The sequence below is a fragment of the Conger conger genome, chromosome 9 (genome assembly GCF_963514075.1).
Source record: "Conger conger chromosome 9, fConCon1.1, whole genome shotgun sequence".
Lineage (NCBI taxonomy): Eukaryota > Metazoa > Chordata > Actinopteri > Anguilliformes > Congridae > Conger > Conger conger.
The window spans coordinates 17,170,272-17,184,816 of record NC_083768.1 but is presented as its reverse complement, the minus strand read 5'-3'; the positions used below and the strand labels follow the sequence as shown (position 1 = coordinate 17,184,816).

Below are 14,545 nucleotides of genomic sequence, written 5' to 3'. Positions count from 1 at the left end.
TAAAGTAAACGCTATTTTATAGGTAAAGAAATGTGAAAAGCAACAGTCCTAATTGGCCTATTTTTTAAGTGTGAGTAGTGTGACACCTTGTGGTCAAATTGGTCCTTACAACTACTTGATTTGTACAACATATCAATTTCACTAGAGTTCACGAGAAGCATTCAACCACATTGGGCAAATCTTTAAAATCTTGTTCAAATTGCCAGTAACAGTACAATCGCAATTACAAGACAGCTACTTAATGTAACAAAATGAAAGCTTGCTTTTTATTAAAACAATCATACATTTTTCCAAACAAATTAACATCACACAACATTCATTGAACACATTGAATACTCCCATGCACACAATCACAAACCCCACATTAAATAACCCCTGAATCACTTGTATTCAACTGTGCTAAAACATCTACACTTTAAATTAATCTGTGCTAACACTTGGCAGTACTTCAGATGGGCTTACTGAAATACTCACTTGAAACACACAACAATTATTGCCAAATTAGATGCAAAACAGGCACGCAATTTCATGGTGCGCCAAACTTAACACCTTGGAATGCGTCCTACCCCACTTCTGAATGCCAAACCTCCCTGATAAGCACCAAAATATTGGCTGGCAACAATGGAAACTTGTACTCCAATGGCAACAGGCTTGTGGAGAAATGGAACAACCAATCAACAGCAGTACACTACTGAAATCTTAGCGATTACATTGAGAACGAGCACTTTCAAACCACGCTCAACCGCTTGTTAACCAGCCACCTTCCACACACAGAGGATCTCAATGAATGGTCTGCAAATCCATGTTATAAACAACCTTCCTGGAGATGAGGAATAAACTTCCTTAATTATCAAGGAGAATGGTTTTACAAAACTGCAAAGCATGACAAATTGTAAAAGGCTAAATGAATAACGTACAACAAGCACCAACTCCAAAGTAACCAATCTGTATGGCTCAAATGTATTCATGTACCTTTATGCCTGCACCAAACATATCCAGGTGCCTGTGCGTCAACATAATGCCTGTACAAACCAACATTTCATATTAGAGGGTACATAAACAGGGATTTACAAATCCAACAAAGAATTGGCAATTTTATATCCAAATAATGAGACTTGACTGTCAATTCAGGACAATCAAAAAAATTTAAATAGAGGCCAGTCCAACTTAATTCCATTAGAAAACCCTTCAATTATTCAAATAAGCTGCCATTGCATTGACTCAATTGTTGACAACACTGAAACTTCAAATCACACAATCATTGCATTGAATTCAGCAAGGATCAACGTCTTAGTTGATGCTTACAATTGTGGGCATAACAAAAACAAGTGGCTCGTTTAAAATGTTAAAAAGCCAACTGATAGTTGAATTGAGATCAGCCATTGGATATTGTCCTATGCACACAAACTAGGATGCAGAAACATGGGATTTAATTGAGAAGTGCTCAACGAGGCATTTTGGTGAAAACCTGAAAAGTCTATGAATACAAATGACAAATACATTAAGCCAGCAAGTATACATTCACAGGTGCTAACAGTTCAACACACGCTCACGCAGAATATTTTAATAGGCAGTAAAGTAAAATGGCTCCCAAAAATGGTCATATACTACATTTAGAGGTAGTCTAAACTAATGCATAAGTCACATTATGCATACATGGAAGCTTATCATAAGCTTTACAGCTTTTTAATGGCTTTAATAGAATTGAAAACACCTACAGCCAAGAATTCCTAAAAGCAAAGCCTTCATAACACACAGGCGAATCTGATGAGAACAGATCATGTTTTGCAGGGTCAAGCTAGAATTTATGCCATGTAATTTCCCATATTTCATAGAGTTGAAAACACAGATCCATAGGGATTCACTACATGACCAATGTCCTGAGTTTTCATAAGCAAGTAACGCAGTAAGGCAGCTTACTTCATTTAAACTGACATCGGCCCATTTTAAAAATTCCATTGCGGTGCCATTTTAGGTTGCCACAAACTTCACTGCCATGCTGGTCACAAGTAAAGTGCACATAGGAGTTACATTTATTGGAATGTGTTCGGAGAGGAGCATTAGATGTGATTGGTTACCTCAGGCACTCGATCAAATAAAGGAAGAGTTGGAGTCAGTATTCAACATGACAGGATAACCGCCTTGTATGCCAAAACTGCAGCTGCGGTCGACTAGCAAGATTAGTCTGGTGGTTAGCATGGTCACTGATGGTCCCAAATTTCACTTAAACTCAATTAAAAAACATTTCCCAGCTCTGTGTCCAGGGGGTTTTGGGAAAGGCAATCTTAATTTCTCTCGTTCTGTAATTTTGTTCACTTTTAATTTCAGTGAGGTATTGAATAACAAAAGGGAAAAATGGGTCATTGACCAAACTTAACATAACGGGAGTTCAAGCTTGCACTTCGTACTTCAAATGATCAAACCGCTTACTTATTTGGGCAATGGAAACAATCACATCTTATGCTGCCCTCAGAACACATTCCAATAAGTCCTACATGCAAGTAAAGTCAGTTGCTACCTGCTACAGGCAGCAATGTCAACATTTTGCAGTATGTTTTCCACAGTAAGAGTGAATCCAAATAAACTGAACTAGCCTTACCCCAAGGGTACTGCACTTGGCTTGATTGGTCAGATTTCAAAGGGCAACAGCAATATTATACTGCCGAGGACAACAAAAGAATGTTGTCATTGCACATTTTTTCAATTGTACATTCTAACATGGTTGCTAAATTCATAAAAGTAAGGAAAGAAAGCAATAACAGGCTTTAACGAATGGAACCGCTTCTGTGTTTAAGAATCCGATCTCAAATCTAGGATGGGCAAGATCTGTGGAGTGAGGCAAAGGAGCATGAGTACAATGTATGATGTAGCCGCATATATTTCAACAAGTCAAGTCTGCATAAACTTTGTGCAAGTTCAAAAAAGCCTTGTGAAAGGAACATCAGGCTGGGATGGGTGCCCCCCTGAGCCATAGCCTCTTCAGCTTCAATACTGAAGGTTTGTGAGGACACCCTTCCCAAATGTCACTCCCTCAGACACACGCCCTCACGCAGACAGGCATTATAAACTCCTTACCAACTGAAAACCCAGAACTTTGTTCCAATCGTCTGAGTCTAACCACAGCCACAAGTGAGTAACAACTGGGGGTATCCATTCATTTGAAGGAGGAACCTAGCAATATTAGTGGAGAACAGTTTATAAGCCCCAGAAAGGCTGGCAGTTTTTTTAAATAAATCCACTCACGCCAACAGTTCACTGCATTTTTAGCAAGTAATCAGTCTCCATGAACCATGAAAGGCTACGATCGTAGTAAACGACTTTCAAATGACATTCATGGACTTCACGTCTACATTGCAGCCATGATAACCAACTGAATTCAGGGATAACATGATGAACTGAATCAATCTGCTCTTCACTAGACACAACACAGGACCTGGAGTTTAGAGGTCAGTGTCCAAATGTATAGATCAGAAGGTAAGCGTACGTTCATTCCTTGAAATTTGAGTTTTTGATGAAAACCATTTCAAACTTGCAGACAGGAGCCTCCTTTCCATCATCCCATAAGCAGATGAAGCCAGAAGAACAAGCCAATATGATGCAGTTACTGCAGTTGTCCCACTGCACTAGGATAAAGACCACAGACACTTTGTGCATAGCCCATGTATTGAACCATGAGGAACACCTCTGCCAAGACTGGCCATATGACATCAAATCCAATGTTTGACAGACACGTACCTTCTGAAGATGAAATGATGGCCACATTCAACATCAGTTACATGTTTACAATTAGAACTGGCTAAATTGGTACAAGACGTATATATCAAAAGCGTATTTATGGTTTCACAATCTCCACTTAACACACCACAGGTAGTTTCCAGCACGCTGTCCCCAAGCGAAAAGATCACCGGCAAGCAACGAGGGTTTTTGTGCCCAGCCACCTAAGCTTTTGCATCTGGTCGGGAAACAAAATTCAGTAGCGCGCAGGATTAAGGCAAGCCCCTCCATCCCAGATACAAGGGGAAAGATGAGCCATGTGCCCTCTTTGAACAGAGGGCGACCAGACCACCAGAATCCCCCTTCTCGGACTATTCGCTCTCCAGGCTGGATCCTTTCCCTCGGTCAGTTGCACAAGAGGTCGTCCAGCGGGAGTTTGTCCAAATCGTAGGTGTCAAAGAGGTCACTAATGCCCTCGTCGTCGCCCAGGCTCAGCATGTAGTCCTCGCTGAGGAGGTGGGAGGACAGGCTAACGAAGGGACCCTCCAGGGCCGAGGGCATCTGGTCCTCGGTCTGCTGCAGGAGGCTGGTGAGGGGCGAGGTGAGGGGCGAGATGGTGGTGACTGCCACTGGACTGTCAGGAATCCCTGGCACACCGCTTCCACCAGCATATTCTGAGTGAGAGAAACCAGACGGGGGGGGAAAAGGTTTAGATAGTGAATATGGAGCTGGAAGGATGACAGACGGTTTGGGGGAGGGAAGGTAAATGGACACAATGCAATCATGTGCTTCATCATATCCTGTATGTAGCTTGAAGACATTTCCCACAAAGCAGTGCTGCTTTCCAGTTACTACAGGCTCCTTCATGAGGTTTCTGGTAACAAGCAAAGGGCACAGCAAATGCAGACTTAATTTTCTAATTTTAGAAAAATTATCCTGAAAATACAAGTTTCGTTACCGAAGAAATGTTTCAGAAGAACTGGTTTGCTCCGGTACATTTAAATAGCGATGGAAGCACCATGCTAAACCATTCTCTGCCACTGCACACAAATGCATACAATTACCCAATTTTTTTTATCAATAACCTTGATTTCAGTTACAGTGCACAGCACTACTAAAATGCGAGTTCTCACCCCAATATTCTCAGCTTAATCTGTCTTTTGTCATAGCATCCTCCACCCACTAGTCTACATCTACTATACAGCCAGGTACGGGCAGGCTACACTGTATATCTTCAGGCCAGTAATTGATTTGTTTCACTAACTAAAGCTTTGGAAAGTGGTTACTGGACTGCTTAAAGGGGCACAACTGAATGCATATCTATAAGTTTGAGGAGTAACTAGGTAGATGGGTGAAGTCTGCTGCAAAGTAATTATGATGGCTAGCCAAGTTAGTTGGCTTGTGATCAAAGTTGCAGGCAAGTAGTAAATCGCTAATCTGCCCATAGCAGTGGTGAAAGCACACCGGTATAAGGCCTACTCCGTACCACTAAAAAAGGTACGCAGTGCAGGAAAAGACACTAACTCACTGAGTAACTGCATATATTTTACCATGTCTGCTCACAATAACAAATGCAAGTCATTTTATAGCATTTGTAATGTCGGCTGCAAGATTTCAGGTAAAACGTCACTATCTGCAGTTGTTAGAGAGCTTACCAATATCAACTATTTTCCATTTAGTCAGTCTCAGTGGAGTTACAGAATATCCTAACAATATATGGTATTTGTAGTAAATATTCATAGCTTTAGAAATTATATTATACATAATGTTTAACGAAAGTGTTCCCCATGGTAGTCACATCTGCACTCCCCGCTGGCATGTAATATTGCTAAAAGAAGTTTGGCAGTGCACGGAGTATACCTTGCAAGACTTTGACAAAAGTTGAGTGGTTTCCATTCACATCCAAGACGTTATTCTTCTGCGGGCTGTTGGCTGTCGTCTCATCTGGACAGAGGAACACTTCTATTGGCCCCTTAGTGCTTGTTAAATGGACCTGTAAATTCTGTTAAAACAAAAGCATTCAGAAATTTTGCCACAGCTTTAGACTCAACACTGATCATTCATGCAATGTCCTATCCTTACATCAACCCTGAAGAGTAGACGTCTTATCCTTGCATATTATGCCATTCAAATACCTTTATCGCTCTAGTGAAAGAATGGGTATCAGATGAGATCGACAGCATTCACAAGCGTGAGTCCTGGGTTTAAAAGCATCCACATGCAGACTCACTAGCAGAGACCCCCCAACCCAATTATAACCCAGCCCTGCTGCCGGGTAAGCCAGTTGTACAAGCGCACACCTCCTCAGGATCAGGAACTTCCAGCTTTGTGTCTGAAGGAGCTTTGATCACGATCACAGTCTGGTCCTGAAGCCCACGGCTCTTCTGGATGTCTTCATATGTTACATACGAGAACGTAAGGGCGGTTAAAGAAATACTCAAATTTTCAAATATTAAAATTATACCATAGCGAAACATTCCCATATTTGTAAAGTGTCATATGAGCTCAGTGTAAAGGCATTTGAATTACAACTAATTAAAACGGAACTTTTGATATCAAGAACAAGTTCAATAAGTTTAAACCGCTTTCCATAGGTTTGAGCACAAGACCCAGACAGGCCCATGTTCTCTCAGGATAGTCTTTGGCAGGGATCAGCAACTCATGATCATTGAGGGATGATAACTGCTGGTTTTCCACCCTCCCTTTGCCTGGGAGTCGGAATGGAAAACAGTCTGGCTAATTTCCCAGGAGAATATACCACCAGCCTGTTTCACCAGTATAATGTAAGTTTGATCGCAAGTTTGGTTGTCCACACTAAATGTTACGTTGTAACTAGTTAGTTTAAAACTAAAGTTGTCTTTGTTCAGTTGGACAATTCATACACTTGCACTACATTATGGACTAAAGCACCCTATAGAAAACCCATAGAAAGACCTAGGAATCACAATGCATTTGAACTGTCATGCGTCTTGAAAAACGGTCATATGCTCAAATACAACGCTGGCATCACATCCATCTGTTAAGGGAGATGTAACGTGCAGGTCGCTTCCGCCCATAAAGAGTTAAGCGTTTTCTCTGATATATATATTTCTCTCCAACAACAGAAATAATTAATGGATATTATAACCCATTATAATTGACAGTCATTTATTCCTGTACTCAGAGTTGGTTATTTTCTGCAACACCGCTTACCAAAAACAAAAGCATGTCAATCTCATAATACAAATTAAAGGGGTAATCCATCGTGGAGAATGCGCTGCTAGCTTACACGGCGCTGAACTTCTCCTCTAACAAGTACCTCAATGGCTGTTTGAGCAATATAGTATACAGTAGGTGAAAATTTTAAGTCAGAAGGTCAGAACTAAATCAGTTCGTGCAGGTTTACATTCAGTTATGGCGTAACTATGTTCAATCTAGTCTATGTTTGAATTTACATTTTACTGGTGCAACAGACTGCAGGGCTGGATCAGATTTGTGGGCCAGAGTTGATCTGCGGTGTATAGTGTTTCAAGCTCCAGTTCAGGTCCTAGTCAAACTAAGCTCCACCCTACTGGGCCACCCAGTCACGGAAGGATATTTCTGATTGTGAGCCTCTTCGGTCATCTGCCGTACGTTCCTGCTGCAGGTCTGGATCAGCTCGTCCAGCTTCCTCTCTTCCTGGGTGAGCTCTAGCACTTCCCGTCCAAGGCCCTGGCACTGGTTCAGCGTGGTGCCCTCTTCGGTCAGTTTACAGCCCCTGCAAGCAGAGAAGATCACCCACTGCTTCACTGCTGACCTGCCAGCAAGCTGGAACACACTCCCCCAGGAGCCTCTGGAAAGGTACCAATCTAATGTTGACCAATTCTGCATGACAAAGAAATTCATATTTTGAAATAGATACACATGTATATCCTTCACAAAGGGAGACTCAGGATTTCCCAAAGAACAAACAAAAATGCCCCTTGGCTTTACCTGTATCTATAGTTCAACCAGCAGTCATTAAAAAAAAAAAAAAGAAGAAACATGCAACAATTAAACAGAAGTTGAGCATCATTTTGATCTTTTCTATATGAATGAAAAGCCAAAGGAAGCCATTCAAGCAGCTTGTTAAGTTCTGTGCAGTGGGAAAATGCATCTTCAGGTCACATTCGTTATGAAGCCAATACAGCAAATAGCTTTCCATCCACTCATCCACACTAAAAGCCAACACCTACATCCACTGTATGTTGTTTTTGGATTTTTTCTTGATGAGGCGAACCCCCTCCAGCACATTGGTGATGTCATAAAGGCGTCTCTTCTGGACCTTCAGGACCTCGGCGGCCTGGTTCAGGTCAACTACGCCGTCCGACGACTTGCCCAACAGCTGGACAAACTTCTTTGTAAGGAGACCCAGGGATGTATCATAACGGGTCTTCTCCGACGGGGACTTGGGAGCTGGGGGACAAGACCACGAATGAACACATGAGCTCCTCAATCCCATTTTCACCACCAAAAACAAATGGAGCTACTTGGAGGCGTCAGTTGCATGAATACACTGCATGAATGAGCACCAAGGTCTCCGGACCTTGCCAATACAGACTGGGCAGCGGCTCTAAAGGGCAATGCACAGTCAATAATTGCATTGTGCAGGGTACAGGAGGGTTGAGTCAGTTCCACTCCCCGCTGGTGTACTGGATGCCCGTGGGCCGCAAATTAGAGCCATATATGAAAGGTCTGCCCCAACTACACCCCTTGGCTGTGGGTTGAGGTGTGAAAAGGAGCAGGTTGGCCAAACCCTGCTTTTGGAAAAGAACCAGGGCCATCTACACTCCCTCCTCATCCCCATTTTCTCCCCTCTCTGACTCAGACACTTTTGAAACTCCTCACATGCCACTGCCTAAGCACCTGTCCTTTGGACCCCATCCCTACTACAATCCATTTGTAATGTCATTCTCCCTTTTCTTACCTCTCAACACTTCCCTTTCTTCTGACAATATGTCCCTTAAGAGGTCCAGAGTCACTCCTCAAGACTCCTCTGCTCACAACTCCCCTCATCCTTTCCCATCTAAACCTCTGTCAACTTATCTCCTCCAGAATAATCTTCATGATCCAAACCAGTCGAGCTTCAAGAGTGGCCACTCCACTGAGAACGTCGTACTCATAGTCACCAAGGCACTCTAGTCTGCTAGAGCACTCCTCTGTCCTCATCCTCCTCAACCTGTTAGCCACCTTGCATAGTCAACCATGAGATTCGGCTCTCATCGCTGACTGAGATGGGTGTCACAGGACCTGTACTTAAATTTTCAAGGACTTCGTAGTACCCTCCTCTCATACAGCCAAGAATCATGGGGTGACCCTTGATGACAATTGTACAGCGCTTTGGATAAAGGCGCTATATAAATGCCTGCCATGACCATCTCAACCTGGATGCACACATCCTCCACAGCCAGAACATGCAGGTTCTTCCTCCATAACACATGCCGTATCAGTCATTTACTGAAGGAGTAAACCACCCAGCTCCTAGCTAAGGCGGTCGTCATCTCCCATCTGCATTACTGCGACTCCCTCCTGGCTGGTCTCCCAGCTTGTTTTATCTAGCGCCATCAACTGGTCCAGAACACTGCAGCCTGCCAGACTACCAGTCACCCGAGGACAGCTCATGTCACCGCACTCCTCATTGCCCTCCACTAGCCACCTATGGCAGCACACACCTGCTTCAAGGCGCTAGTGTTGCTATTCCAGGTTGCTAAGGGGACTGCACCACTATACATTCAAACTTTAATTGTTCCCTACAGCCCAGCAAGACCACCCTAGTCTGCCAGCTCGGCTTGCCTTGTGGTCCCCTTAATACGAGCACCAGGTGGTTGAGCTGCATGTTCACACCAGCTCTCTGTTCTGGTTCCTCAGTGGGGGAATGATTTGCCAGTCAGAACAGAATCCCTGCCCATATTTCAACAAAGACTGAAAAGACCTTTTCAGACTAACTTTGTCCTCCCTCCCATTGGATTTTATGGTTACAATCTATCCCAACAAAGCTAGGTAAGCTATGAAGAAAATAATCAAACTGCATCAATTAAAGGGAAAAAAAACAGTCATTTGATCAAATACAACGCTGGTGTCGCATCTGTCTGTTAAGGGGTTAACAAGCAGACTTATTTTCTCATCGATGGAAATCTGTTGAACGTGGCTTGCAAAATTTCCCATCCCTCTCAAAGATGCGAGGATATACTTTGCCTCCCTTGTTTTAACAAAGTTCTGCTTTTTGGTTCTGATATCGCCGGGTTATCGTTTTTTGTGAAGTTTGTGTTCTGTCGAAGCACAGCATGCTGGTTGGGCGTGTGTGCATGGCTGTAGAGCTGCTTGTGCTAATGATACCTCATTGCACACACAGGCCGGCTAGTTCAGAGTAACTTCAGACGTTACAAAATAAAATGTTGACATTAAAATATGATTTTCCAGTTTTGTAGGTTTTTATGCATATTTAAATGACAGGAAAGAGTGGTTGCCAAGGAAGGCACAAAATGGTTGCCAACAGCCCAAATAGGTTTGCTGAGGGCAACCGTTAATGCCGAGCCCTAAGACGGTAAAGCTAAGCAGAAATACTGCGATTACTTATTTTTCAAACTTGATTCCCTTTGTGTCCCTTAGTCCGACAGCTAAGATTTGACACAAATGACATGAGGACAAATCAATACTCCCATCAGCGAGTTATATAGGCAATTTTAGAAAAGCGCAGACAAGGACACTACATACAAGCACCTCCTCTTACTTTTTGGGCTCTTTCTACCGGGACCCGCGGCCCCGCCTCGGCGTTTGGGGGTCTTGGCCGATTCGCAGATGTATTGATGGTCAGGCAGTTCCAATTCCAGCCGCCGTTTAGCCTGAAAAAGATGAAGGGGGTCATCAACAGGTGAATGAAGGTCAATTACACAAACACAAATTAGTGAAACATACACAAGATACTGATAACACTCCCAAGGCAGAGCAGTTGGAGAAGGTACAGGCCCCTATACCACAGTGCAGGCTGTGGGATAAAACCTGGACTCATTTGACGCAACTATGAATTAGGAGTGTTTTCATTCACACTCACTGGATTAAGCAGGAATTCAGGATATTGAGTTATTTACTGCAATTCCCCAAAACCTCTAAATCAGAACCTCTAAACCAACCCTTTTTCAATGACCAAAATATTCTCACGATACAGCCTACATACATGCTGGGGTTGCATGGTAAATGCAGGCTTAAGCATTTGCGTTGAACACAAACTAGAGCAATGCAGCAAGTACTATTCAGGAGGAAAAGGTGCCACTAACTAAAAGCTGGACATTATCTGATGCTGTTGGCGTTGCAAGATCAATCTCAGCACTCACCACCCATTCAAATCAACTGAATGTAGTGAAGCAGCAGCATTTCCAACTGAAACACCCCTCATATTTCAGAAGAATTTTACATAGACATAATTTTAGAGGAGGCAACACCACTGTGGTTTGGACACAAAGGCTGAACCAAGCAGGCTGCAGATTTGAATCCTGGCTGCAGACCAGTGCATGTACCCTTCAGCAAGGTCATTCACAACAGCCTCAGTAAATATCTGCATGATGTAGAAATCTAGGACAAACCAGGAAAGGCCCAAGCAGGGCATCAAGTAAGCAAAAAATATTTAAGCAATAAACATAGGGAGGATGGAAGAGGAATTTCCCAAAATAAACCATTAATTATAGAAGCATTCCAAAGGGTGACTTTTTGAACAGGCTGTTACAAGCACAGTACTGATAGTGCTAGCTTAAGTCAGAGACTACAGGCAGTGTGATTGGTGTTAAGGTTTTCCATGCATATTATCAATACAAGAAGATATTCAAAAGCATCTTATTCATACGTGTACTACCTGACTACATAGCCTAAGTCGGCAATAGCAAAAAAGAATACCGTTAAGACATCTAATGAACGAAGCCAAATAACCAATTGAATCAGTGGCATGAATCATTTTATCTTTACAGATGCCAAGTGTGAAGTTTGAAGAAACTCCCATTGTTTCAAAACTTTAGATTCCCAAATTTCAAACATATTTTCAGGTATACTTTAACTGAATGGGAATCATTGCTTCACACAGACTGTCACTGACAACTCAACCCAAAGGGGAATGTTCCATAATAAATGAACCCAAATCTGCCCATACACATTAGCCATAAGCGCTGCAAAATAAATTGGTGGCATTATAAGGATTATATGCACACCATAGCTACCCACAAACTGTTAACTATATCCAGGACACAAGACACCATTGTGGGCAGAAAGCCATGCTGGTAATGCCCTTTTCAGCAGCACTTGGATTTAAAACAGGGAAGCCATTTTAGAATCCTGTCCAGCATGTGTGCTCTGGACCACATCATAGCAGTTCTACTGTCTTAACAGAGGAATGCAAACGGCCAATTGCGTCAAATCTGGGCTGTTTTTTTCAGTGCCAGTTGCCAGGGAACAACCACTTGTGAATAGGAATAGCACAGCACTATATTTACAGGTATTAAATGTTAATTCATATGGTGATTTACAAACATTTGTAAAAGCTACTGTTCCCATTATTATCCCTTTCAGAGAGAAGGCTGAAGTCACCGTATACATAAATTAACTTATATTAAAAAAGACAAACTATTGAAGAGGTTTGTATTGCAAATGTGTTAGTCGGTTCTTCAATAGTAAACAAAGTGGTTAAACGTTTAGAAGACGCTGCTGGGCTACCACTCAGCAAGTTAACTTACTGGTTAAATGGACATTGTAACGTAAACACGTAATTTAACGTCCATAACTAACCGTTCTGAATGCGCTGAAATTTAAGCTGCACCATATTTTAGTTTGTTCGACCTTCTATATGAACGTTGGTGACATTCTGAGCAACTTAGTAGTTAGCTAAGCTAGGAAACATGGTTAGCATCTCATGACATACATACAGGAAATGGGCCAAATGTTAGCTGCCTACCTAAGCAGATACGTTGATGGGTAATGTCAGCTAGCTAACGATAGTAAATACAAGCAATGCATCGCTGGATTTTGTAAACCAATGTGTTGGCCACTACATCCGATTGCACATAACTCAAGCCATCATTTGTGTATGTGACCGGGGGGTTATTTGGCGACTAGCAAGGCTCGAGCCCAGTTCGCTAGTCAGACATAGGTTTTAACGAGTTATTCAATGTTGTGGTCTCCTCGCCAATCGTCAGTGCCCCAGTTATGAAAACAGTTTTGGACCAAATCAACAACTAGCTATCAATGCAATTTGATCAAGAATTCAAGAATGTGTAAAATACCGAACAGCGATTATAGCTTTGAACCAGTACATATAAAATACAAAAATGGACGTTAATAAGACGATTAACTAGCTAGCCAGCCACTTCTAATCGTGTGGGGGAGGTCTCGGAGGCACAGAGGGTAATAAGTTAGCCTACAGTCCCCATCCCCCATCCCAAGCTTCATGAACAGGGCCTTGCGTTTCAGTGACTATTTGCTTGAAAGGGATTTATGAATTCCGTTTTCACAGCCAAGTAAAACCAAGTTTTGCAGCCTCAAGAGGCAACATTTGGCAACCAGTTAGCTAGCCAGCTATCGAACTTTTCACATTGTTAATGCGATTGCCTGCCTAGGCCATTTTTAGCTCAGCTAACGTGCAACTGTTACATGCGAAAAGTTGTTAGGCATACCACAACAGCCCAGAAGTTGCATAAAAATAATGTGCAACAACTGACGTTGGCTAGCCATCCGGTCTGGCGTCAATCACTTTCAACCCAATACTGCATATCCAAGTTATATTCGGTAATTCAACTTGTCATCCAAATAATTACAACGTAGAACAATTACTCTTTATGACGATTAAAAATGCATAGTGATAGTTACCGGTGGACGTCCTAATGCAGGTCGCTGTCCCGCTCCGTTCGTTGGTCCATGGGGAGTGGAGTATATCAAGCTAGCCACTGGCGGATCGGACATACAGCCATTAGTAGCCTGTGTTAGAGAAGGCGGTGGAGTGATAATTTGTATAAATGCAGTCGAGGGAAAAGTAGAAGTTAAGCGGCCAGATAACGGCGTTAAAACGGTACTTTTATCTACAGTGGAGCTCCCAACCCCTGCTGCTATCACTCTCGCCTGGGCAGAGGAGATCCCCTTTCTCATCGTTGTAGGCTCGGGTGCTTTGTCCCTCCTTAACTTTGGAACCAATTTTCTCCTTTTTAAATCAACTGAAATCTAAAATACCTGCAAAATGTGACTAAGTAACGTCTTATGTACCGAATCACTAAGCGTTGGCTTTATATTAGTCGCAAAGAAAGGCAGATGCAATGGATTTAAAACAAACGCAGGTCTCCGTCCTGCAAGCTAAAAAATGGCTTCAGGAAGCTGACAATGAATGAAGGGATATGGTTTACGCGCGAAAGGCCCTCCCGCGAAACTCATATTTCGCGCGAAGTTTTCAAATTGTATTAGCATATTCTATTCTATTGGATGCCCATATATCAGTCTCCGCCCCCATGCGCCATGACGTATATGTACGAATATGCCAATCACAGTGCACGTCTTAAAGCACAACGAATCTATTGGAGCGAATTGCGAGTGCAACGAAGAAGTATTTGCATACGGGAAACGTCATTGGACAACAGAGGGGATTCCCTTGTATTGAGACTACCTCGAACGTACTAAAGGAAAGATCTTGAGAGTTGCGCAAAGGGATTTGTTATCTAAAAAATATTGTTGCTTCCTTTTAGATAATTGTAGCCTATTACACAGGTTCTATTTCACCTGCTGATTTCGTAATTGTACTGTGGACTGTAACCTTGAGTCCAATTTCGGCTGGATAAGAATAAAAACAGAAACACATAATTATCAAATA

General features: G+C 42.5%; 1 protein-coding gene across 2 annotated transcripts; it reads right to left on the bottom strand.

Annotated features, from left to right (window-relative positions):
• Positions 1 to 238: 238 nt before the first annotated feature.
• On the bottom strand, positions 239 to 14,089 carry e2f3 (E2F transcription factor 3). Of its 2 annotated transcripts, XM_061256473.1 has the most exons (8): positions 13,761 to 14,089; positions 13,558 to 13,665; positions 10,442 to 10,553; positions 7,908 to 8,127; positions 7,292 to 7,450; positions 6,015 to 6,129; positions 5,575 to 5,716; positions 239 to 4,388 (listed from the first exon to the last, which is right to left on the bottom strand). In XM_061256473.1, exons 2-8 carry the CDS (start codon positions 13,648 to 13,650, stop codon positions 4,120 to 4,122), a joined length of 1,110 nt encoding a protein of 369 aa, XP_061112457.1. In that variant the 5' UTR covers positions 13,651 to 13,665; positions 13,761 to 14,089; the 3' UTR covers positions 239 to 4,119. The 2 variants fall into 2 exon arrangements, with proteins under 2 accessions (XP_061112457.1, XP_061112455.1); XM_061256471.1 differs by having other exon boundaries at positions 13,558 to 14,089.
• Between the last annotated feature and the right edge of the window lie 456 nt (positions 14,090 to 14,545).

What these genes read in the sequence shown, in the direction of transcription:
- e2f3 (XM_061256471.1), bottom strand. Translation starts at nt 13,833, where the DNA reads ATGAGAAAGGGGATCTCCTCTGCCCAGGCGAGAGTGATAGCAGCAGGG. An exon ending in AAAAACAACATACAGTGGAT is followed by an intron (nt 7,451 to 7,907) that starts GTAGGTGTTGGC and finishes CTCTGCTTGCAG; the next exon opens with GGGCTGTAAACTGACCGAAG. An exon ending in AAGTTCCTGATCCTGAGGAG is followed by an intron (nt 5,717 to 6,014) that starts GTGTGCGCTTGT and finishes TTGTTTTAACAG; the next exon opens with AATTTACAGGTCCATTTAAC.